This window comes from Argopecten irradians, chromosome 14 (assembly GCF_041381155.1).
Source record: "Argopecten irradians isolate NY chromosome 14, Ai_NY, whole genome shotgun sequence".
NCBI classification, from domain to species: domain Eukaryota; kingdom Metazoa; phylum Mollusca; class Bivalvia; order Pectinida; family Pectinidae; genus Argopecten; species Argopecten irradians.
The window spans coordinates 12,097,352-12,125,290 of NC_091147.1; the positions used below are offsets into that span (position 1 = coordinate 12,097,352).

The following is a 27,939-nucleotide window of genomic DNA, read 5'->3' on the forward strand; positions in this document are numbered from 1 at the left end:
GTGTTACAAAACTTATCTAAAGTATCATAATTATTGATATATGTTTAAGGAATGCCACTGAATATAAATCATATAATGTTAGTAGATGTCTTTACTGCATTATATTAACAGCATATCACCAAAGCGACATCAAGTTACTACAGATATCAGTGAAGCTCAAGTTTTTAAAATAATATTTAAGTGAGTTAAACTTCCTCTTTGGGACGTATTTGCCTGTATTTATATGATTAAGCAATGTTCGCCGACAGTGCGGTATATCATTCATTGGAAATTCTCAGTGGTCTATAAATAGATGATTGTGTCAGTTGAAAATCCGGGTGGACCTGTACAGGTATCGGGTAGTACGACTAACACACTGCCTGCTGGTCTTTACTAAAATGTTATCTTCATTGATATAGGAGTATTAGTTGAGTACAGGATGTAAAGCACAGCTTGTTATGTTGTAATACGACTGTTTCCCATCAACATGGATAGAAAAGAGCAATGCTTAAAACGTGCCTTCCATATCACTGTAGCTGTCAATATTGCACTACTACTTGTGTTAGTAGCCCTCTTTATTGTTCGTCAGACACACCGAAACCAAGACACCACGGACAACATTGTCCCGACAATAGGGACAGCGCCTTTGTCAGATTATCGTGGACCGATTTGTCTTCCATGTGATGAACGGGAAACCATTGATGCACGTACGTTTTACGAGTTCCATCTGACGGTAGACGAGGACAACCGTCTGTGTTGTCTACATCCGGACAACGACACCGCTATCCACGACACAGTCCTAGAAGTATGAAGATTTTATAGAATGACAGGAAATGTCACCTTCGTGTGTGTTATATGTATCTGTTCTATTTTATTATTATTTCATTCTAATGGTTTTCTGTGTATATTCAATGTACGAGTAATTACAGCCATGCCGTTTTATTTTTGTAGCTACTGAACTTGCAGCGTCGGCAGCTCTTGAATACAGATGGAGGACACGGTAAGTTCATATTTTTACCTGTTCAAAACGAAAATATAAGTCCTAGTCGCTCAGGTATGTTAAAATGATGACGGAAGTTAAGATATTTCCTAACAATTGTGAATAGAATAGAGTTTTTTTATCATGTATGCTAATAATCATTTACTAGTAATAAAATTATATAAAATTTACAAAATAAACGGACTAGCTAAAAGATATAACCTGGTTAGCGTATCATGATGATACAGGAAAGGGATACGATTTTAGTAGAATATTTCCTTATTTAGAATAAATGAGAGAGTATTAAAGAAACTTTTAAGTTGTTATCAAATTTATTTCTACATAGAAGGGAGGGGTGTGTGGGCCCGTTTATCGATACAGCGCCCATGGCCGATTCTAGAAGCATTATTGTTTTTGTTTATCGATACAGTGTACCAGCGGGTTAGGACATCATGATACATTTATGATATATGATTAAGGACAGATCGAAGTCCCTTGAGAGTTACATTATATGGGGGGTTTGTATACAGAATGGTCTTTGTTTTGTTTTGTTTTGTCCAGTTTTGCTGGAGCCAAATAATACTTTTTAACATTTGTTCATGAACTATAATGTATTTTTATGTTTGAATTATATTATATATTGGAAAGTATAACTTAGCGTCAAAAAGGTCACAGTTTGTAAAATGTCAATCATCTGGTGCCATAATATACCAGAAATAAATATTAGATATCATATCAGATTGCATTGATCAATATATCTGTATGTTATAAATTATTTTGTCCTTATAATACAAAAAGACGTTAAAATAAGCACACGCAAATATCCTTTGACGTTTTTGCGTCTTGAATTCAGAAGACAGATTTAATTGAATTGATAAAGCTGTTTCTCATTTTCTTGTTGGATCCAGAGGCTTTGCATTGGTGGCGAGAGCGAAATCATGCTGCCCATCTATACGCCAAATTCACTAGTAAAGGTATTGAAATTAATCATAATTAATACTAGATTAATACACACAGATATGTTATGTATCATTTTTGAAAATATCAATGTTAGCTTCATGTAGCTAATATGAATTAGGGATGCTGTCTAATATAACGGTATATTCATATATTAATATGGCTTTGCCCAAAAAAAAACAAAAAAAAAAAAAACATGCTATCAGCAATGAAATAAAGTTTTTGGGGAAAAAATCTTATTAGTTTGATAAATTGAAGTAAATATGACCTTATATGTATATAATCCATGTTCTATTTAACTTAAGGGATTTCCTGGACGGAGAAGGCCCATTCAACTGCATTCTTACGAAATCTTACATTGTCCGACGATGGACGTCATCTGCAAATGGACTCCGCCTCCACCGGAGCCGGGATGTACTTGATATATTCCTTCTATACATTTGACTTCCGCGCCGCGGCCGGTGACAAACCAACAGGGTCACACAATCTATACAAATACAGATCATCTATCCTGGGTGGCAACGGAGAGCTTTTGTGGACAGCCAAGGTTGGTGGGAAGCACCAACAAACACACCAGACGAGCTTCCTCTGTGGTGTTACATACATGAACCCGAAGGACAAAATAGAAGTCGAGGCTGTCACAGATGTAGGCGGGAAACAATCACCGTATCATGTTGATCACAAGCCGTTTTCTCATTTCTTCGGCATGTTCAAAATCATTGAATATAACACTACCCACTGACAATAACACCATGTGTGTATGTTTTTTATTATTATCACTTTTTTTATTATTTCTTATCGACTTTGCATACCATATAAAAAGCTGAGTGCCGAATGTTGTTGACTTTTCCCAGAGGGATTTACTATCATAATCGTTTGCATCTTATTCACATTTCCCTAAAACAGCAGCACATTTTAATCTTCATAAATATACAATATCTGTATTATTCTAGTTAACAACGCTATTTATTTTAAATTTGTATTTTCAAACGGTTCTGGACCGGTCCTAATGTACACGTAACAAGTGTCAGCGCTACGCAACTACATGTACACAATGTATAGCTACATGTGCGCATGTCTGACTACTTTGTTTCGTTATGCATACATTGTACATTTGTTTACTTTTTATTTAATTATATCGAATATGTCTTGCAATCTGTATGCAAATGTGATGAAAAATATAATGTTTTACAAGGATGGCATATTGGTCACACAAGTAAACAAGCCACATATATTAGCTGTTTTTACTGTGACCCCCACAAATATGTAACGGACAATTACGATAGGTCATGCACGTAAGGTTTCAGCGTATATGAGTATGTATTTATTTTGCTTTTGGTCTTAGTGCATGAGCAATTAGTATTTCATTCCATATAGGACATAGTGCCATGCTTTTTTTTCGAGACGCAATTAATTATTTTTAATATCTTTATCTTCAAGTAAAATAAAAAGCTCAAACTTCTCAATAGTGGTAATTGTGTAAAGTAAAAGTTATTTTTGTACCTGAATAAAAATAATAAATCGTCTAATCCCATTTTTTGATAACGAAAAATACGATTCGTCAGCAGTGGAGCATCTTTAATCAAACCTGTTGTAAATAAAAACAACTCCTTTATAACATTGTGAAATAAAGCCTGATTCATTTCCTCACTTTAAACATTTAATCGTTTGTTCTTTCCAAGCGATGACCGATTGTAATTTTTGACCAATTACGCAGCACTAGTACTGACCTATCATCATGACATTTTCTACCTAGTATAAAATATAGTATGGGATTCGTGTCATACGAGCAGTTGTGACACTTTGATTTTGATATTAAAGAATAATAATTGTTGATGATTGTGATGATGGATACCATGCATTATATTGGAATTAAGGACACAATTGCTTTAAAATATTAGTTCCTAAAATTCAATTTTGAAAAAGCAAGTTGTAGATAGATAGTTTTGTTTTTCAATCGATTAAAATGAAAAATCAGGTCAGAAACGTAGATAATATCATATTCATTATTACAATATTTCAATTTCAAGCAAACCTGAAGATACACTGGCACAGATTTTAAATTTAAAAAAGATAAATATCTCTTTTCATTATTAGCGTCCTAATTCATTGATGGTATTGTCATTATACCCCCAAACATTACTCACTTCCATCTCAAAGTTAAAATACAACAAAGACACAATTAATTTGAGAAAATAACATTTGTGTCATCAGAACGACGGTAATTACAAAACAAACAGTTTAATGGAAATGTTTAATATACTTAGTATATGTATCTAATTTAAAAAGTGATGTTTAGAGTTATATCAACATAAATCAATAAGTTAAAGTGAACAGTCGGGCAAAGAAAACCAGTCTAAAGGCGTTCATTAGCCTTTCAAAAGTCTTCACATATAAAAACGACGGTCATGATCAAGTTCTGCTTACGTTGCCTAGTTTTGGCCATTGTAATTATGGAAAAGCCCCTTGTGAACTTTGTACAGTTCTAAAATAACTCTTTGAAAGCGAGGCTGCGTGGAAATGTCAACACTGACAGAGCCAGCCGGAAGGACATTTTAGGATTCAAATTATATAAATTAACTTCTTCGCGAGCAGACCGATTTTGACAGGAAATTTTATTTTTCTGTCTCATAAGAAATAATACTGCATATATTAACACTATTTGTACCGACTTTAGTCTTCACTTTTTAAGGTTTTCATGAAACAATATACAATCTGCGTTAAAAGCCATTTTCATGTATTTCTAAAACAGTATACATTCAGTAGAAATAAGTTTAACGTTGGCTCCGGATCCACTTCCGTATCTGATGATGGTCAAAATTAAGCGATAGAGAATTTTGCCGTTATTAATTTATTTACAATTAATTTATGAATTGTATAGCATTATACGGTGGCTGGGAGCGGACATGAAATAAATAAAATTATTGATTGCGAACGAAATGTTATTGCGTTCTAACGAAATATGATTGCGTTCGAACGAAATATTATTGCGTTCGAACGAAATATTATTACGTGGGAACGAAATAATATTACGTTCGAACTAAATATCATTGCATGGGAACGAACTATTATTGCATTCGAACGAAATGATTAGTTCGTGGGAACGAAATGATTATTGCGTTCGAACGAAATATCAACGGTTCACCTTTGGCTATATCAATATTCTTTGTAATTGGTCTTTAAAGTGTTTTTTTGTAAACCTTCTTAATAGCATAAATTTTATATGGTATATTTTGCTTTGAAACCATTAATTTAAAGTTTATTGTATATAATATTTGTATTTGTATTCTATTTCAGTGTTTGCCTTCAAGAATTTGTATTAAATTTGTAGAAAAAGTCATGGGAATTCATTGTCTTACTTTTTAAAATTAGTTGACTAAGTATTGATACAAAATAAAGTTCATTGTAACACAATTTGCACACATTTAAATGGAAATATATAAACATAATAACCCGATATAAAGTCATATATACAGTAATATAAAAGCACATAGACTGCTTTTATTTACGGAAGCGTCTATATTAGGACCAATATATAATTTTATTTATCAAGTCCGTGCAACTTAATATCATGTACGTATAACTTAGTAATTTATTAGTATCTATTGTTACAGTATTGTTATTGTTACAACATAGTATCTTGTACATGTATGAACAACTTAAAAAAACTTGTACGTACAAGATACTAAGTTGTACGTACATGATACTACGTTGTACGTGCAAATGTACAAGATAATAATTTGTACGTACGAGATACTGTAAAAACTTGTACATACGAAGTTAGACGTACAAGATGATAACTTGTACGTACAAGATACGAGGTCGCACGTTCATGATACAACGATGTACGTACAAACGTATAATAAATATTTCGTTCCCACGCAAAAATTGTATTTATTCCATTTCCGCTCCCAGTCACCGTAGCATTACGTATTTCCAAATTGTTGCAAAACATGTTACCTCGTTATTTGTACAATGATTTCCTTGTAATACTTATGTTTATGTTGAAATACAGATATGTTGATACTAGTTTGGTTATTTCCGTAAACAAATACTTAAAATTATCATTGATAACATATAAGGAAAAAGATGATTTGTTCTAAATTGTATTAATGATTTCTAGAATGCTACGTCATTTCTTAAAATATCTTTTTCGCCGAAAAAATGAAAAACACCGGAACATAACTTTTTTGCTTTGATTACTTAATATGACATCATTATTCGACCTAATTTTAGAATAACTTGGGAATACCCAATACGATTAGCAGAAGCGAAACATTTGTGTTTCTAGATTTTAAAGTCTGAATATCGACAACAATAAACATGGATGGTGGTACTAAAGTCAGTTATTCCCGCTATACAATTTACCATCAAATCAGGAAGATTTTGAAGTTCAGTGCTATAGGAAACATCCTACTGATATTAACAACTCTGTGTTTATATTTCGCCTCGAAATCTGGGTTACCTTCTAACGGTGACGTCAGCTCACAGCCTGGTATCGGGGATACCGTAGTGTGTACACCGTGTAGTGTTAACGGCCGGGAGGCTGTGACTACTCTATATGATACCTTCATCACTACCTACCGTGGTGGTGGTGCATTGTGTTGTCTGAACAATGCCACGGACATACAGGACAATGTGTTAGAGGTAGGTACAGATAAACTCACCAATAATTTTATTTAATGGCTTAAGCTGATTTATCTCACACGTAATCTATACAGTTGTAATATAAATTCTCCATATTTATGTGTATTTATTTCTAAATATGCATCTGAAATCATTGTATTTTTTTAAAGTTTAAGTATAAGTCCTCCATATTTATATGTATTTATTTCTAAATATGCATCTTAAATCATACTATTTTTTACTGTTTTAATATAAACTCTTCATATTTGTATGTATTTATTTCTAAATATGCATCTGAAATCATATTTGAGATAAGTGTTACTTAAAGATGCTCCACCGCCGACAGAGCATGAATGGTATTTATTATTTGAACAAAAATTGGTGTTCAATTGTGTGTATGTATGTCTAATTAACACAAAAATAATATATATATATATATATTCATTTTGCCTTTGGTGCATGCGCAATCAGTACTTCATTCCATATCGGATATAGTGCGTCGGAATTTTTTCGGGTTGCAATAAATTAGTTTTCATATTTTTAACTAGGCATAGAATTAGAAGCTCAAACTTTTCAATGGTAGTAATGGTGTAAAGTAAGTTATTTTGTAACTGAAGAAAAATACTTAATCGTCTGCTCCTGTTTTTGATAGTGAAAAAATACTATTTGTCGGCGCTGGAGCATATTTAATGCATTTTAGATAGAAAAAGGTGTGATGGACAGTATAGATATTTTAAGATACACGTCTAGCTATTTTAAGATACACGTCTAATTATGCATATATATACACAATTAAACACCAATTATTGTTCAAAGGAAGAATATCATTTATGCTCTGTCGATCGTGGAGCATCTTTAATATATTAAATTCTTATGGAATATAGACATTACAATATCAAAAACTTTTTATTCTTGTTCCTTGATACCGTACGCATTTATAACATGTTATTTATTGATATTGATTTTATACTCGTAGAAAAGTATTAAATATATTTTAAATGTTGTGTGATCGTTCTAATATTTGTTATTTGCAAAAACTAATACATGTACATGTATTTAAGAAAGTCCCAAAAAAAGTTAATCATTAAAATAAAATAATCAATGTCACACATTTATCTCACAGATACTAAATACATTGCCACAGTATAGCATGTGAAGCATATAAGCATTGATCTCACTAGTTTTTTATTGCATTGGCGTATAATTAAATTGTTGTTGTTTCAATACTAAATCTGACCTTCTCATTCATAATTATAGCACACTGAATAACAAAACTATACGGTTCTTAAACGTGACATAATTGTAACGTCACAATATATAGCGTAACGTTACGTATTGATTTGGAGAAAAAAATCACTGAAACATTAATCGTGCATTAAAACGTGTTTTATCCGATCAAATAATGTAATAACTTATTATAAATAACGATGTCTAGCTGTTTTAATTCTATTGTGAATTAAAAAAATAGTGACAACAATTCTTGATTAAAAATGCAAACTGTGAATCCACATCACAAAAATTCACAAAAATGGTGACATTCGTGATTTTTTTAATTATTTTTTCAGACATCTTGATAAATAAAAGGCGTTTCATGTACATATCAATTAATTTCTTAAGGGGTTATTTATTTCTTAAGCAATAGGCAATGTCAGTATCTCTATTGTGACGTAACAATACCGTCGACTATTCGCACCATTTTTGTTTCCACAGAAGAATGAAAAAAATCGATCAAACAGAAAGTCATATTTAGTAGTATGGAAACAAAAATATAATTGTCAATGATGTCAGCCATTCAATATGTATCTGTGTGTTTCGGTCAGACCATAGAAACCGACGATTAGGTTGCCGTGAAGACGAGTGATCTACATGTTTAATATTCCTTGTTTACGGTACATCCTGTTTAATGACATATTGCATTATTATAGCTCAATTATGCTAACATTCTATATTTGATATAACTTTGATTTTGAAGTAAATTATGCTTTTTCTTACTATTGAAGTTGACTGCCATCGGAGACAATCAATGTTTCTATGAAGAAAGTAAGTAACTTACAAAATAAAAAGCTTAATTTATGATTCGTTATGTTTGGCATTTATCTTATCAATTAGTTAAGAGTACATTTGATGTTATCAAGATGAAATGTTCAATAACTATAATCAAACTTACGATGCTTAATTTCCATCTATCCATCATAATCGACATTTGATTTAGCAGTGTGTAAGCCTACTTATCAAACATTTGATCTCAAAGAAGTAATTGAAGAAATGATGCGGTGCATTGTATTACAACTAAAACGAAAACAAATAGAATTCAGAAAATTACCTAGTATATAGTCAAATAGAACATGCTTTATCCTTTGTTTCAACCTATTGTGTTTCCCTCTTTTCGCAGCAGCTTCAGATAACAAACTTAAATGGTGGAGCGAACGCAATTATGCTGCCCATCTTTATGCTGAGTGTTTCACCCATAACAACCATATGCGTATGTATTGTCTCCAAGCGGCGCTAAATCAGTATATCATTAGTCACTTATCACGTTTTTGTATATCGAAAACATATCCCACACGAAAAGTATCCTGAAATTTATCCTGAGTATTACATTCATTCTATTACATATGTTTCATGGGTTTTTTTCTGTACGATTTATCATTGCAATGGCAATATGTAAATTTGAAATATTGAAATCGATATTTCTACCATTAGGTTTATTCAGAAAGTATAAACTAATTATGTTGGAAATGAGGAACCCTTCCTCACAAAAGTGATAATAATAATTAATTCGGAAGACAAATTACCTTCAATGATCGAATCGTCATCTGCCCCATACAGTAGACGTTAATATAGATATCATAGGATAAAACAATAATTTTGAGCACCCAAAATTATTGGTATATAATTGACAGAATTAAAAACGGTATGGCTCGGAGAGCTAGCATTATTTCACGGCTAAACTGTTGTTTTACACTGTTTAATCCTATTGTTTATGATAATTTTCAGCTGTACTGAATTGGACTACACGGCGACACAGGACATCATTTATACGTAATCTGACCCTATCTCCTGGCGACAATCGGAAACTCACTGTCCCTGACTCCGAGGGAGCCGGCACCTATTTTGTCTACTCCTTGGTCACATTCGACTTCTATAAGGAAGCTGTAATCAAAAGAAAACAAACGATAATACACACCGTCATGAAATATGGGAGTATGGTAGGGAACTGTCTGGACGATAGAGGGAATAAGTTATTGTCAGCGAGTCTCGGAGATGTTCAAATGTCCACACGGCAGACTTCTTACCTCGGCGGCATTGTATATTTAAAAGCGTCTGACACTCTGTGTGTCCAGGCATATTCTTTTGATAGATTAGGAAAAGTTACCCATATCGATGACACTTTACCTCATAACAATTTCTTTGGCATGTTTAAATTAAAGTAACTAGTATATGGCACGTATGTCACAGATATTTAACATTTATTTTAATTCACACATATGCATAACTTGTACTTGAAATATTAATATATATATATATATTGTACTTATTAGACGTGATATTTTGTATATTTTGTAAATGTGACCCAAAGCTGTATATTGAACAAAGTAAAGAATAGTACATGTATGACTTTCAAAATCGGTGTAATTTATGTTTAGGTTCAGATCAACAATCATTCTATAGTAATATCATAATAATTTAATTTGAGATATTAATTTAAATCAAATTCTTTTTGCAATAGGGTATCAAATTTTTAACAGTAAACAAAACAAGAAACATATGAATCATAATGTAATTCATAACATCATATTTATTTCGCTTCACTCTGAAAAGGTGCATGTACGTACGTGTATATATTTTAAGAATTTAAAAATTACATATGAATTAAAGATAATAATTTACTGCATATCTTCTCATGTGTATTTTACTCCATTTTGAATAAGTGTACATTTTACACAATTCACGCCACGAAGGACATTTAAACGCTCACATGCTCATAGTTATTTAAACACATACAAACCAGTAGATATGTATGTGACCTAGATATCCTTTGTGTCACTGGGAATACCTTCCACGAATTGAACAATTCTGGTTTTCCCTCGTGTTCTATTTTTAGGTTTGTGATGAACCGGGCAATACCAGCCAATGCTAGTCAATACAATAACTTTGCGACATTCGTAAGAAATGTGTAATACGTCTAATTTTATTGTACACTAAGGTTTGACAATAGGGGATATACAGTAATGGAGGATGTGACCAAGAGTAAGTGCTACATCCGCCTGAAATGGGCACTGAAGTTATCGATGGGATTGAATGTTGTATCTCTGTTAGCACTGCTGTGTTTGTACGCAATACGACTTGCCCTTGTCTCTGATTCACCAGAAACTAGTTATTTACATATAGGAGTGAACCAGGATAAAATACCAGACGACAAGATCTGCCTGCCATGTCCGTATTTTGGCGATTCTATTCAGGACAATGACAACGTTTTATATGACTCTTTGTTTTACACAAATGGAAGCAGACTGTGTTGTGTAGATGACTACCATGGGATTCAGGAAACATTTATAAGGGTGAGTTGGTAACACAAATATAGGCATGCTTTGTAACTAGAAAAACAGTTCATACGTATCCCGGGTACATAATCATTATGCATTGAATCGAGAACGTTCTTTTTTCATTGGCATTCTATCTTTAGATTCCCACGGTGTATCATACCGTGATGCAATTCTTACATATACTATATGTATATGTATAACGTACATCCGTGCATTCTACGCATGAATAGAAGTTCTTCTCTTAGAATATTTTATATGTAAATAAGGAGTGTCAATTTGGGCACTCTGGCGACCATGACTGATAAGCATGTTTTTGTTTACAGATACCCGGAGTCCCATGAAAGTTTGGGGGTTAAATAGGAGGATCATTTTTTTCTGTCCAGTTTTGCTGGAACCAAATGATATTTTGAATGATTTTTCATGAATTATAATGCATTAATATTTTGAAAATGAAATAAATTGAAAAATATAACTTAGTGTCAAAAATAAGGTCACAGTGACCTAATTTTGTGAAATGTGAATTGTACAAGAATAAAGGTCAAAATATATTAGGGGATTGACACTCCTCCTGTAATGGCCACTCAAACCAATAGGGCAATCTGACTTCCTGTTATAAATGTAAGAATAAAAAATGTCAAGTATGAAGGGTTAATGTTCAGCTTTGGTTCTTTTAAATTTAGTCAAAATCTGAGATTTAATACTATAAACATGTATGACAAAAAACCCTTGAAATCAACAATATATCGGAAAACCTGGTATTTTAATAACATTTTGTGTCATATCTGACTAAATTGTATAACTTTTCCTTATTACGCATACGTATGTGAGTGAAATTATTTCAGTTTTTATTTGTTTGTTACAGATATTGGATGAAACATTTAACAACTCATCTTCACATGAAGGTATGTTTTAGTTTAAACATATTATATAGCCAACACAAACGACAAAAAGATCAGACAAAAAGTAATTACAACGTGTAAAACACTTTCTTATACACAATAACAGAAACACAAGAAACAATGACCCTTGACAGTATGTATAAGCATTAAATAAAAAATACATTTTTATTCAGTTTAAATCTTCCTTCAAGCAAATTAATTTTGTTGTCTAGGACCATTTACTTTTGAATTTATGTGCATATACACTTTAAACAGAGGGGGAAACTACAGTTTAAAGTAGTTTCTTTTTATTTATCAAACTATTTCCATACAGGGTTAAACTAGTCGTTGTTTTTTATACAGAGAAGAGTCCGATGATGCAGTGGTGGAGGAACCGAGATTTCTCAGCTCATTTATACAGTAACTCTATCAATCTAATAAGTAAGTTTATCCGTGTATTTATTTACATATTTAATATATTAATACATTGATATATATGGTTAGTATATCTTACAATACAACGGATTACCGTGTGTAGCTCTTAGATAAACCCTGTAATATAAAATACTATCAATGTATTATGTAAATCCTTCAAACGCTTGTTTATAGATTTAATTCCAAACAAAACTATATTTACTTGGTTTCGCTTGAAATGAGACGCTATTTTGTTGAGCAAGAAATGATTCCTTCACTAAAAGAAACTGAATACGAGTGGAAACAGATAATTACCTCAATAAACAGTTCCAGATATCCTGTTTTTAAAATCCAGCGGTTCAAATAACTAAACCAGACATAGGAATATAGATTTTTTCAGAATACTTACCTTCGTCATTATCAACGGAAAATACCATAGCGCATGCGCAATGCGGGGGTTATGGTATCGTATGTGTGACGTCGTTCCGATAAAGGTACCGGAATGACGTTACACTTTCCGGAGGGTTAAAGTTCGGGGTCAAGTTAGAATAAACAACGTTTCAACAGTTGTGGAACAAATTCATAAGAATCATTTTGACGGAATACAGCACAAGTTTATACGTCAGTAGTTATTTATTAGTATGTACAGTAGTTGTTGATAGATTGTTTTTATTATATTGTCATTGTATTTCCCAGATATGAATACTAAAGAACGTATTGTACGAATATGATTTCTCATTATTTTAGTTTAATATTCTGACTACATAGTAAGTATTGGATTGCGTGATGTATCTATCCTATATATCTACGCAAACAAATGGTATGAATTGTATTGTAATATGAAATTAATATTGAATCTACTATTCAAAATAGTAGGTACAAAAATGTATGAATTGCCAATGGTCAATAGCTTATATACATTATCTACAATAATCTCAAAATTGGTTGAGAATTTTACCCCAAAATTACATCCCCTCCAGATAATATTTTTTTCTTGCACAAAGTTTAAAACCAAGAATATATGTACATCTGCTTGTAAGTTAGGACTAAATGATTTTTTTATCAAAAAAGTTATTTTTCAGTTGTTGTTTTTATTTAAAAAATTATCATTTTTTTTGTTTTTTTTTTGTTTTTGTTTTTTTTTTAATCAGGTTAATTGTCAATGATATCTTAATAATGAAGAATAATTTTAAAGACAGTTAAAGATGAATTTGGACTGTCTTAAGTAACTCCCTGTCTTATGTGACCTTTTTGCAACGGTCCCTTGGAAGATTCGACTATATATTATATGGAAATAGTGTGGCACATATATATATATATATAATTAGTTGTGTTGTTTACCTACAAGATACTGACATACACAATGACGTAGTGAACTAACTGGGCTACGACGTGTGTACAATTTCGGAGATGTAAATTTTAATGTTTTCTAGGTAGATGCCAACCGGCATATTAAACAATTCACAAACAAACGTTTAAAATCAAAATTTAAACTGAAACTGTTAAGTTCATAGAACGTAAACAAAAATATTGAGTTGGTTTGCTTTTTTTAACATGAACTATTCTTATGAAGCTGTTGTCATATGTGATGCAACAAAATTTACAAGGAAAACAGTATCAACAAAGACACTTACAGTGAAATATTATCTTTTCCATGTTTTAGAACCCCTTGTTTTTCTTTTTTCTCATTGTATGATTATCACAGACAAACTTTGACATACCAGTTATATATTGTTGGGACTAGGTGCAAGACCTAAAGGATTTTGTATCAATGTTGTCCTTTATTCTGTATTATCCCATTATTATTGATGCCTTACAGATGGTTCAATATCGTGGAATCCAAGCGATCCGTATGGCACTGCCTTCATCAGGAATATAACATTGCTCCCAGGCAAAACAAAAATCAAAGTGGACAACCATATGGGAAAGGGAGTGTATTTTATTTATTCTTTTATAACGTTGAGATTTAGTAAATCAACGAGACGTTTGCCAATGGGCGTTCATAGTATAGTCAAATCTAATAGTGAACTTCTTAATGACGATATATCCAAACTGGCTCTAAGGCGTTTCCATGGAAACACGCATGGCATATCTGACTCGTTTACCAGTTTCCTGTGTCTTACAAACTATCTCAATGTCGAGGACAAAGTTGAGACACATCTGAGGATATCAGCTGAGGCTGATATGAATGAGTATAATCACGGAGCAATATACTCAAATTATTTCGGAATGTTCAAATTGTAATATATGTTATAAATAATAGCTGCAATAAAATCTGAAGGTTGTGAAATGCGACTTGTATTATTTACTTAAAGAGAAAATATCTGTGTATATAAATGTATAATCATGTGTGTGATAACAGGAGCATTTAGATTCATCAATAGATATTGATGTTACATCAATATTATATAATCTAATATTTCGGAGACACTATTGAAAGACATACTATTAATAATACAAATGTTACTGTCTTTTTTATTGTGTTATTGTGTCATTATCCAAACAGGTATATCTTAACATAAACATACAGTGTGTCCCACAAATCAGGTTACACTTTCAAAATATTATAATTTTTGACATACATGAGCAACAAGAAAAGATATTTTGGTATATGAAAAATGCAGTCAAACGTTTTATTGTATGCATAATATGAAATAATAATTTGATTCTGCTGGAAACCAATCGACGTCAGAATGACGTCATCACTTTTAAGATATTGGCACTTAAAGATGACATTATAATGGCACTGTAAACAATTTTATATTTAAACTGTGGTTTTACACATATGCCCCAGTTCTCAACAAATCAAATCTTTTTTTGTATGAGTATGAGAAGTACAAAAAGTAATCACCAGCACCAGAAAATATTGCCCAATGCATTAATTTGGCATGAAAAATAAGAACAGATCTTCAATGCTACGTCTGTTCAAAGGTTGCTCAAATATCAAGCGTAACGTTGTTTAACCGCATTTTTCAAAATTGTTTCTTTTGTGAAAGTTGTTGCTAAATTTAACTAGATTTGTTTGTTAAGCTGTTTGTTAATCAAATTACGAAATGTATGATTGCAGGCTTTTTGAAGATGAAATCCTGTTTCATTAAGTGTTGTTTTAAAGAAAATATTGAACTTTGAAAGTGTAACATAATTTATGGGACACCCTATTCAACACCATACACTGGTAACACCTAGACATATAAACTATATATTTCGATTATTTTATCATCACACAACTGACCCGTCCAGCCATGCCATACGGCCATGTCATAAATATCGTAAGACGCATGTGTAATAACACTATTATGACGTCACAGGTAATTTTGACGTCATAGTCTATATATGACGTCGCATGATTGTCTCAGTAGACAGAAGCGTCACATAAGAGCAGGATTTCTACTTTCATTTATATATATAGAGGAAATTAAAAGTTTCACTAACACATGTATTTCTATTAATAAAAGTCATGTGATCAATGTAATCTTACACTCTGTAGAATGCAGTTTACGGTACTGGGGTGAGTGGATTTAACCAAGACAAGCTTACAATTTATTAAACGTCCAATATGTTTCCGAAACAAAATAAATGTATTGATAGAGATAGAGAACAATTAGAACACCAAAATATATCGCTTATTATTACAAAATTAAACAAATGCACGATTCCCTATGTAAATGAATATCAACAATGAAGGTTCATGTCACTATTTCGTCGTGTGCTGTAGTTGACTGCTATTCGGAAATCATGACACTTATGAATTTCGAGTCGGTATATTATCCTGCGGGTTGGAAAGCGTGAAGTATTCAAACATTCAAATACCATCACAAACACAGTTACAATACAGTTATTAATAGAATAACAATATAATTACAATAAAATTACAAGAGTGCAGCGATCGCACATTAAGGACATTTAGAATCTGTTATCAGACAAGAAAGAAAAAGTAGTTAAGGTCAAAGTTTAAAATCGCGGCCATCCGCAACACCGATATAATATAATCAAGTGCAATGTCTGTTTTGCATTGGAGATTGGAATAACAGGGCGTATTCTGGTAGAAAAGGCAATATAGCACATCAGAGATGTGTTCCTCGTACGTCAGCAATAGTTACCTATCTATACATAAGTTTATGTCATAAACATAATAAACATTTTACAACAAATCAAAAAGACATCCAATAACTATGTGTTTGATAAACACTTAATTTGTCAATATAGATAAGACACTGGATATATATATGAATGTGGATGGTCACTCCAATCTTCCACTCCAATCTGTCAAGTGGAGCGAGATATCTCAAGCCGAGCGAAATATTTTGACTGGTCAAAACGAGACATGTACCTTGGGATATTCCGTCAGCCTGGCGGAGCCCTGTGTGATTCCTCCTCTCACAAATTTACTGAAAAAGTGCAAATATTCAGTTATTTATTAACACTATCATCACAGCAATGTCTCAATGCGTTAAGGTAGACCGTCCCTTCTGGTTTCCTCTCATGGATTTCGTTCATTTTTTGATATTTTGATTTTAGGTATACCTTGATCACAAAAACCACATAAAAATCATATGTCACCGGGTTAACTTTTCTTCCAGGGTTCCTTAAAGATATGTACAAATGACTTAATAATACGGATTTTAAGGATTTTTAAATAAATGATATTTCCTTCCTGTAACATCCCTTAACATATAAATAATATGCCTGTAACATGTTCATACCTTCAGTAGGTGATATAGAATTCATTGCTATATCCAATAAGGTGGGTTTTCCACAATAAAACGAAATATCGTTATTTTAAAATTAAGTTCGGACCTAATTTTAGTGAAAAATTGCATCAATAGTCATGTTTTCTTTTTTTCTGAAAAAAATGATTTCAAGTAAAATCGATTTTGTATAATTTTCATGAAGATTGGCTTATTTGCAATACGAAAAGCCAATAAAAAGTATACCTCACCGCATTATTTTTCAAATTATGAACGATTTGCTTCCTAATACCCCTTAAATTTTTGCCTGAAAATGTTAAAAAATACGCGAATCCGTAGCACTTTTCAACGTTTTGTGTTATTCATTTACCCTTGTTAGTTTTTACCGATTGGCACACCTTTAGATTGATACACTTCAAGTAAACACTCGAAAAGGTTCTAGACGAAATACTTGCTCGAATGCCGATTTCAGAAGCGAGTTGTAATAGATTGGTACGGGGAAATAAAATACGTTTGCCGGGATTCGGATAGCGACGTAACAAACGTATGACGTCACAGAAGGGACGGTCTACGTTAATTAAAGTTGTCGCTACATTTATTCATGACGTCACGACATTGTCTAGCGCGTGTGAGCTGTCTTTTGTCTACCACGATAAAAGATAGAATCTTCTCCCACCATTCACTGATTTGTCACCGTTTTAAGCCATAGGAGATTTCTCTGTCTACCCCTAGGGTATGACAGATTGCGTGCGCTAACCTTTTGAACCTGAAGACAATTACGTGACGTCATGACTTCATGCGGTGTGACCGTGGCGTGCACTGTCGATGACGTCATTAATATTGATGTGCAGACAATGAAACACTGTTCATGTCGCGGTGAAATATTGGTTTAGGCTATTTCTTCTTTTTATTTTGTATGTGAAAGAGAAAGAATCATTCCCTATCTACGAGGGTGTGGGAACAAAATCACAACCCTCGGGGGAATTCCTGAATGTCCAACCCACGGCAAGCCTCGGGTTGGACGTTCATGAATTACCCCTCGGGTTGTGATTTTGTTGTCACACCCACTAGGTAGGGAAAGGTTCTATTATGCTTTTTCAATAGCAACAGCGGTACAACCCTGCTAAATAAAAAAAAATCCTACATTGTTTTTGTAAGATTCAAAAAACTACCTAATCGACCACAATTCCGTCTGTATTCTGTACAGTACTTTTCATTTTATATTAATGATGTATATTTATTCAAATATAAATCAGGGGGATATTGACAAAACACGAAAACAATGACTGAAACGACAACATAAACACAAGTGCATTGTACATATAACGATATGAATCACGAACCGTGTTGATAACCCTTAAGTAAGTCAATAAAACACAAGTTATCACACAATGTAAACACAGATAATGCTACATCTTTATTTGAATAAGTAAACGACATGCGATTCTATTGTTTAAGAAAATATTTTCAAAAACACTTTATTTTATATATTTGGACACGTTGTCAGAAAAAAATACAAGAATCGTCGAGAAACATTATGGACAGTATGTCCTCAAATTAAACCAAACAGTCAAATGTAGATTTCCTAATTGATATCGGTTATTGATTTCTAGTTCAAGACATTTTTGTCGATTCGCATTTGACACGATGATCACCTAGGTATCACGCCACACACGACACGTGACTGGCCACTCCCGCTATCCTCCGATATATACCCTGCACCATTGCATTGGTTACAGTGTGTAAGATATAACTGGGATTGTACTATATACTTCGCCCTGAATATGGATTACAAAACTGAATACATTAGGTAAGTTAATTTATGTAGATGCTATATCAATCATTCGTTTTGTTTGATATTAAGATAAAAGAGAATATCAATGATGATTAAAATATTCATTTAATGATATGAATTTCAGTTTAATTTGGACAATTAAAATAATGTGTTTAGTCTTGTATTTCAGAGTATGTATTATAGAGTAAATAGTCTCAGTTATATATGTTTAGTATTTTACAAGGCTACATATATACAATGTATACATTAATTCAATGTTTATTTCATAAAGAAGCCCTTAATTTAAGCGTAATATACAAACCTGCTAACAACTGTACAGTTTTTTGGGTTTTTTTTTTCTGGGAGTGGGGATAAATATCGCTTTATTCGTGGACAAAAATAAAATGGACAGAATGAAAGTAAGATAATTTGTAGAGACTTCTATTGTTGAAAGGTGACAAACATTCTCCTTATGACAGTAAATAACTACATGGGTATACAGTATCAAAATCGTTATACACAAGAACACGTTTAGCGTGCAGGTCAGGTGAGGAAACGGGCACTAAGCCAGACAGACGTAAACATGCTATATTTAGTGCAAGGTAGCAATGTTGTAATCTTAGCTAGGTCCGTACTATTTTTAGACTTCTCGGTATTTCCGCTCAGTGTCGTTGTGGAGATTTCCATTTAAACTAAACTATGACACCCGGTATTCCAGCGAAACGACCTTCACATTACATTGACTGAGACTTGTGTTCATAGATTACATTACGCATGTTGCCAAGCGTTTCAACTGTCACCGGATGATTCAGTTCCTCGTCGTTATAAATGCCAAACTCGATATAAAATGGGATATTTAATACTGGTGTTGACATTGATTTTTGAAATATGTTTTCTTATCGATACACTTTTAACGAAACGTACGGTAACGAACAGTGACACCGAGTCGTGTTCAAAATCAGACAGGGCTATATGGATACCATATAAAGACAATGGTGGTCTCGTGGACGCAGACAAGTCGCGATATTACTGCAGTGTTTTGGACCATAAACTTCCTCATCTGATAGACTTGGTAAGTATTGCGTTATATTCTGTTGCATTCTGTGTATTTACAAGTCTACACTGTATAATTTAATTAAATGCTTACCAACAGATACACATTTGTATGTAGAAAATAGTTAATTGGTGAAATTTAGCACTAAAGAAAAAAAGAAACACATATAAATTATTATTATTTGTAAAGATATTAATAAGTATGATTAGGATATGGCATCTCATACGTGTTCTTTATTTATATCGTATAAATCCCATATAAATTGAATGATTCTAAAATCATATTTAATGTAAATTGTATGCATATTTCACATTTCAATATTTGTATTCAATATTTTGCAGTTGTATTTAAAAATCATTTGCGGTTAATAATTTGTATTGACATTAATAATACATTTGTTATTTATGTTCATTGTGTCACATTTATATTCTGAAAAAAAAAATTGTTTTCTATAGCCTCGATTTGCTTTTTATCCTATTTTACTTCACATCCATATTGTGTAACTTGAATTACTGGAGATATCTATAACACCGAATCATGATTATATGAATATTGTCATGTGAATGTGAAGTATTACTGAACAACAATGAATTCAAAATGGAGAACAAATTATTTTTGCAATCGAAACGAATATTTTAAAATACAAATTTAACATATAGAAAACAAATGAAAATCTTAATATAAATACAAACTATTGAATAAATATTATTGTTTGAGAATTTAAATGGGCATTATTGGATACAGATTCTATAAAATTGAATATAAATACACATCATACACAATTAAAATTTAGGTTTACTGGATATAAAGGAAAACTATACAGTATAAATGAAAATGCATTGCATATAGATATTCAGTTATTGAATAATGCACCGTTTGTGTGTCATATAAAGAACATTAGAACTGTCATTTGTACTAGATAAATGCCTTATTTATTACTCAAACCAAATCAGACATAAGACGATATTACAGTACATTATGTATTAACATGAGAATTATTAAATATCAAATATGATACTATACTTTGAAAGGTCTATCGGTACCAGACAATGTTTGAAATGTATTTTGATATTATTGACAGCTAGTGATAGCCAATAAATCTACGGTCCCCACACCTAAATCTCAACATCAGTCGTGGACAGCGTCTACACGACCATCAACACAGATCCTACACTACAAAGGCCTGACAGGTGGGTACATCAGCATGTCTCTCTTACAGACTTCTAGACCACTTTGCAAAATTAGTCGTGTACTACTATACTTCACGAGTCTATATACATATGTAGAAATGAGAATCATAATGGTTTCATTAAAGATTCTCTTCCGCCGACAGAGGAATTGGAACCTGTCATTTGCCATAATGTCACATAATGTCATTTGGGCAATAATTGATGTTTTATTGTGTATATATGTATATGTCTTATAACACAAAACTACATATATGATAATTCATATTGCTATTGTTGTCTGTGCAATCAGTACCTCATTCCATAAAGGACACATCGTAGTTTTCAGGATTTAATGATGAATTAATTCTAATTTTCTATAAATACGAATTACAATTTGTCGGCTGTGTAGCATCTTTAGAAAAGTTTCCATACAGTTTTGTTCTATCTATTTATTGTGTCAGGAGTGCAAAATATATGAGATATGAAATAAATGTGATAATATTAAAATTGTAATCTAAGTTACGGTGTAAATGACTAACTATAAATGGACGGTAATACTGGAAAACATCACAATATATATCACTTTCGTTTCTACACAGTCAGCATAATGCAGTATTTGATTTACATATAGTTAATGTTTAACAATTTAAGTATGAAATATAGATATTTTGTCACACTTTTGATATCATTGGGATGTCTCTTTACAGATCCAAGCTCCTTTACAAGCCAATTCCAGCTCCAGTTACATGATGAGAACGAGGTGAGGATTCTGGAGAATGGCGGCGTTGAGATCCAGCAGGATGGAGTGTACAATGTGTATAGTATAGTAACTTTCGTCCATACAAACAATGAGTCTATGTTTCCCAAGGACGAACATTTTATATACCGAAAACGTGCAAATGATCAAAAGATATTGCTGTCGGATACTGAGAGACAGATACAAAAATTGAATTATTTTAAGACTTTGGATTTATCTGGAAACTTTGAACTACGACAAGGGGATATACTCTTCCCTGAAATCAGGAACTTATCGTCTGTATATAGATTCACAGCGGCGAACTTTTGGGGAGTTTATCAAGTAAGGCCAACGGAATATTCGATTAAGTATGAAAATTAGACTAAGTTGATATTTTTCTGTGATATCGTTTTAGCGCTTAAATGTCGTTTTCCGTAGACATGTGTTTAGTACTTTTTGTAGTTTAGTGCATCATGTCAATACCAGCTAATCTGTAAAATAACAACGGATTTATTGTTTTGATTAATATGATTTTGAAAAAATCCTGAAATATGTATGCAGATTGTACACACTGCGAGCTGCTTGGTCAATTAGATTACATAAATTCCAAATGCTATAACTCATGTAAGCAAGATACAATGCAAAATATATTTAGTATAACGCCGGGTAATGAAAGTCGAGAAAACCCCAGCTTACATTCAGTATGTTTTATAATATCATATCTTTTATGTATTTCATAGAAATTTGTTTATATTATCATTTGTATTGCTGAAGCTTATTGTTTTTATTTTCATAAACAAGTACATTTGATGGATTTTACCATGCTTCTCATTACCGTTCGTCATTTCTGCAATAATTCAATAAGTTATATTAGTTTTTAGCACAATGTAGCTCCATCGTAGCCTATAGCATGACTCCTTGTGAACAAGATATCTCAAGTTATATATCATTAACAGCAATGAAATTTGGCAGATACATGTAGTTATAGATAAGGACGGAGCTGGTAAAATCGGTTTTGGGGGAATTAAAATATATTTCATTTCTTCTACAATACAACACAATACAATACAATACAATACATTTTATTAAAAGTCGCATATTTCTTACAAACAACATTAGCTCTTGTGAGCTATTATCGAGACAAACAAAAGTATGTATGCTTTGTTAACAACACAAAGATTATATTAAAATGTGGAAAATCAAAAGAATAGGTTTGTATATATATCACTGAAATTAAAGGGTAAAAAAAAGACGAGTTAAACATGAACACTCGAATTTGTACAAACACTGTGTTACTAAAGGTAGGGATTAAAACACAATCAGATAAGTGTAATGTACATATATGCTAATATATATAGCAAAAGGTAAAAATTGACAGATTATACACTAATATAGTGTGAGTTAAAAGGAAGCATTTTCATTTGAGATCGTAAAAAGCTATATTAAGACCATATCATAAAAAGACAAAGTGTCATAAACATAGACTGGTGATAGATAAACGAAAAAGCGTAAACATGACAAAGCTTTTGCAGATACATATAGTGTGTGCACAAGCTGCATAATACAGAATAATACAGAACACAGGATAAAAGAAATATGTAAGTATACACAGGAGAATTACAAGACAGCAAAGCATGACACGAGTGGTTATTCTGCAAAAGACAGACAAATGGCACACTGACAAAGGAGTAGGTACAATAAGGGGCAATTATGGCCCCAGAATGTATAGAAATTCAAACAATGTCAAATCTCACAAACACAGCTTTCCAAAAGAGCTGAGTATCGATATTTTCGCAATCGAAGATGATTTTCCACTTACAGTATTTGTAGATGGGTTAAAAGACGATATATTTAGGCCATTTCATGCATTTTTATACCTTTTCTTGCAAAAATGGCTTGAAAAAGCGTAGTTTTCACATTGGCCGCAGCTTTGTCCAAACACCAATTTTTGTCAACAGAACCAACATAAAAATTTAAATCTTTATGCAAAATGTCGAATTTGGACACAAATGCGGCCAATCCGAAAAAAAGAAAATTCTATGAAATTAACGAACCAGAGATCGCAACGGCGGTAATAATAACATAAAACGGTATCGGGCACGGCTATTATTTATCCGGAAAAAATAAATCGGAAACATATTCAGTGTGCATATATGAACTAAGGAATAAAAATAATATTAGTAATTATTTTGATTAGTTTTATGACGATGTATAAAATTATTACTCCGTGCAGTAAGCGCCTTTCTCAATTTTCTGTAGCGAAAACGTTGCGATAAAAATAGTGTCCGTATTCTTTTGCCCGGATTACGGTCCCGCCTTTATAATGTACTCGGTGTTTTGACACAGCGTAACTGGCGATGTTTACGCTGATTTTCTATATACATTGTCTTCCCGGTCGTTTCAACATGGATCGTGATGTTCAATTGAAGAATCAAGTATACTCTTCTTGATATATATAGTCTATAGATTTACTACTATATATCTCACGAGAGGTATTTTGATCATAGATGGGAACCCGTCAATGACCTGACATTTCGGTAGGCCTACGTCACTGAAAATTCGAAGCCATGTATCGTTGGTAGGCCAAGTACAGTAACGTTAACGTTCAGTTCAACATAGATCATTCCGTCATACAGTAAATCCTATTCATTGACACCATTTTCAGGTATAAGCCTGTGTGTTTTATGTGAAAAATGTTCATTTTTTTAATTTTGAAAATCTGAAAAGTTGGCGATTCTACAGTTAACGTTAGGCCTACTAGCTAGCTAGGCTAGAGTAGTGCAATACGGTAGGACACTGGACATGGGTTTAACTACTGCAGTTATTTTATCTCTATATGTTATAGATGTATTTATATCATAAAGGCGTTATATACCTTTATATAATAAAATCTAATCTAGCAAAAAATTGTTTACATTAGAGTGCTACAGATTATTAAGGATACATATCTTCATTTTTTCAACTAATTACGAAGCATGCGTGGCAGTCGTGACGTTCTGTCCCCTGTTCCGAAGGTAGTGAGTCCGAATCGACATTTATCCATATATATTTTTTTTTTAATTTCTGAACCCCAACTTTTAATGAAATTATCAATTCATCCTTTCCTAAAAAATATATATTTTTATATATTAAAGACCAATTACCTTTCCGAAATAAAGAATTAATATTATTTCAATAACATTAATTATATAAGAAAATTATATTTATCGATGACCTAACACAAGGCTTCAACACTTAACAAATGCAAGCTTTCCTTCGTAATCTATTTTAACAGTGAAGTACACTTCGCTGTTTTGTTGTCTGGTGCAGTCAGGACGACGGCTAAAACATAATACGACCCGCGTTATGAAAATAGCATTAGGGTTATTTTGAATAAATTGGTCAGAATGTGTTGCCAATTGAAGTATTAACAGAACGCTAATAACTTTTGCAAATCTACAAACTTATCAATCTCGTTTTACTTTCCAATTTTAAGAATAAAGAGCCCTTTCGGAAAGGTAGCGGGCCTTTTAGTAATAATATGTTAGGCCTATACCTACATGTGTTATTTTAGTAGGCCTATAGTTCCATTTACAATTTAAAATATTATATTTAGAAATATTGAACCAGGAACATTCTTAACCTATATAACCGTATGTGAATATGTTGTTCAATCTATTTTCTCCTTTATTCAAGTTGACATAATTAAAAAATAATAATAATAAGGACACCATTACCATAGTCAACATATGTACTATGTACATACTTCCCGGTAGTTATACATGTAACCATTGACTTTACTGTTAAAATATTAAAATACATATACATGTATATTACAACAACTTGTTCGTGGTCTGAGCGTTGATTATATTTACATCTGTATGGTAGGATGCCTAGACGATTAATTTGATTTGATTGTGAAAAAGGGACACTTCTTAATGAAAGACTGTATGGTTGCCATGCTACCAGTATTAATACTAAATATTTAGGAATAAACCACTGCAAGGACACTGGCGTTGCTTGCCAAAAGTATTTTCTTACATTAAAAGATCATGCTTGAAAGTAAATAACATAAAAACAGCTTATTAATTGATAAGAAAGGGTAGATGTGACGTAACGCAATTCCCAGAACAGGATACAAACCTCTGGAACACATTGAAAAGGTGTAAGTCCGAAGTCACTTGCGCGGTTGAAAAATGCTTGTAAATTAAACATGACCTGTTGTACATGTATCTAAATCTATTATCTTTCATTATTGCACTTGGAAATATTTACATGAATTAAAGTATTGTCGATTTTACTTTTGTAAATAGCGAGTGTATACATGTAATACATATCGTAAAGTAGTACCGTAGTGTACATATGTAGTAGTGCCATAAGATTGTGATTATAATTACGTTGTTGCTATCCTTTTGGGACTTTGATATAAAATTCAAGAAATGTGAAGACTACCCTGCTGAAATACAGAAATGGAATGAACAGACGTAAAATTAGATTGATTAAATATCTTTAAAATCTCATTATTTTGTGTTTTTAGTGTCTAGAGTGTTGTTGCTATGGGGAGAAAATGGTTGCTATGGTGTAACTATGGGCTATAATATGGTTAAGTGTTATGAAACATGACATGGTTTCGATGATTTCTTATACACATCACAAAGTACTAACTTTCTTAAAGTTTCCACCTTAATCTACGCGTTAGAAATTTTTAAAAGCAATTCAAGTGTCTGTTTTAGCATCAATACTGTATGCTCGTTGCCAGGCCTGTTGCTAGGCAACAACATAACAGAATGTATTGAAAGTGTGCATTTTATAATTCCCATATATTGATGTATATATAGTATCAAAATAAAGGCAATCTCTGTTGGGGCCAAAATTGACCTTTATTGCACCTACTCCTTTGGCCGTCCTAGATGTGGATCAGTCTTTTAAACTCCGAAAAGTTTTCAACTCTTCGGAATTCATTTGGAAGACTGTTCCACACCAGAGCGGCCTCAAAAGAAAATGATTTATGGCCATACTTAACCGTGTTAGTTTGTCTATGTTTGTCTATAGTGATATTTCAATGAGAAAAGCAATGCATTTTGGGAAACGTATATGGCCAACAGTACCTTGTGCGTAAATGTAAATCAAGAACATTAATTAAAACCAATCATTGAACATTAATTAAGTGGACCATCGTGCTACGAGGCCATTGGCCTCATCTTACCATTATATTGTTGTGTTAATTTATGTAAAAAATATCATGTGATATATAAGCAACATTGTTTGTAATAAAACGCAAGAATAAAGTTCAGTGTTTGGGTTACATAAAATGTATCAAGTTCATCAATATAAAAAATGTATGATTGATATCAAACGCAAAGTTGACCTTATTGCAAAATAAACGCTTCGATTTCAACAAAAACATTTCTCTTCAATTAAGCTTTTATCTGTGATGTACTCGCACCTTTTTTATCTTAATTGTTTCAGGAATTGTATCAATCAATTAAAAGGACTATTCATCTGAAACAAAACAACAGCGAATATATGACATAAAGTCGTTAAAATCATTTGGACCAATTTTGTTATGAAATACAGAATTTTGCCTAATTGGAAATAGAAATCCCCATGGGTACACAAGGAATACTTTTTGATCGAAATCAGGAAGTCTACCAGTATGTTTCTGTTTCACTAGTAGGATAATTGTATGACTGTAGTTGGAGAGTGATAACTATGACTAATACAGTTATATTTACATGTATTCTACTTCCGCGTTCTTTATATTGTTGTTTACATTATCTTGAATAGGATTCGCCTGATGTCGAGCCCATGATGTATATAGGTAATAAAAATAAAATTCGCTGCAGTTGATTAAAGTAACACCTCATTTCAACTTAATGACACCGACATATGTACTATATTATTCAGATATGATAATGTTATATTGGGTTTACACGGTTGATTTTATCACAAAGTCGTAATTAATATAGATATTTATTTTAACACATTAACTTCCTGCAGAGTCTAGTCTTCAAATGAAAATTTAAGTAAAGTATAAATTGTTTACGTTGATTAATCAAATAATCGCGTGAATTTAAAAACATGTAAATATCAAACTATAGATGCACTTAAAGTACAAATTGTCATTAAAACATTCTTAACTGTTTCCCGACATACGAC

At 32.3% G+C, this 27,939-nt stretch overlaps 4 protein-coding genes across 7 annotated transcripts in view; all 4 read left to right on the plus strand.

Moving 5' to 3' along the window:
- The window catches only part of LOC138307667 (uncharacterized), a 60,023-nt gene that overhangs the window by 17,753 nt on the left and 14,331 nt on the right, over positions 1–27,939 (plus strand). Inside the window, exon 1 of one of the 2 annotated variants that reach the window (XM_069248484.1) lies at positions 18,778–18,878. The exons of the other annotated variant lie outside the window; for it this stretch is intronic. The gene's annotated coding sequence lies outside the window, so the exon portion shown is untranslated. Of the gene's footprint in view, positions 1–18,777; positions 18,879–27,939 lie in introns of those variants that run through there. 2 annotated transcript variants of the gene reach the window in all.
- On the plus strand, positions 313–5,255 carry LOC138307664 (uncharacterized). Its single transcript, XM_069248482.1, has 4 exons — positions 313–784; positions 931–979; positions 1,867–1,932; positions 2,221–5,255. The coding sequence occupies exons 1-4, from the start codon at positions 467–469 to the stop codon at positions 2,655–2,657; spliced, it is 870 nt and encodes a 289-aa protein (XP_069104583.1). The 5' UTR covers positions 313–466; the 3' UTR covers positions 2,658–5,255.
- On the plus strand, positions 6,116–14,670 carry LOC138307662 (uncharacterized). 3 transcript variants are annotated; one of them, XR_011206030.1, is made up of 7 exons: positions 6,116–6,562; positions 8,542–8,581; positions 8,937–9,023; positions 9,539–11,103; positions 11,951–11,990; positions 12,330–12,407; positions 14,200–14,670. XR_011206030.1 is itself a non-coding variant. In XM_069248480.1 (4 exons), exons 1-4 carry the CDS (start codon positions 10,774–10,776, stop codon positions 14,622–14,624), a joined length of 873 nt encoding a protein of 290 aa, XP_069104581.1. In that variant the 5' UTR covers positions 9,985–10,773; the 3' UTR covers positions 14,625–14,670. The 3 variants fall into 3 exon arrangements, 1 of the variants encoding a protein (XP_069104581.1); XR_011206029.1 differs by having other exon boundaries at positions 6,132–6,562; positions 8,934–9,023; XM_069248480.1 differs by lacking the exons at positions 6,116–6,562; positions 8,542–8,581; positions 8,937–9,023 and having other exon boundaries at positions 9,985–11,103.
- On the plus strand, positions 18,915–27,068 carry LOC138307668 (uncharacterized). Its single transcript, XM_069248487.1, has 3 exons — positions 18,915–19,914; positions 20,978–21,086; positions 21,773–27,068. Exons 1-3 carry the CDS (start codon positions 19,690–19,692, stop codon positions 22,180–22,182), a joined length of 744 nt encoding a protein of 247 aa, XP_069104588.1. The 5' UTR covers positions 18,915–19,689; the 3' UTR covers positions 22,183–27,068.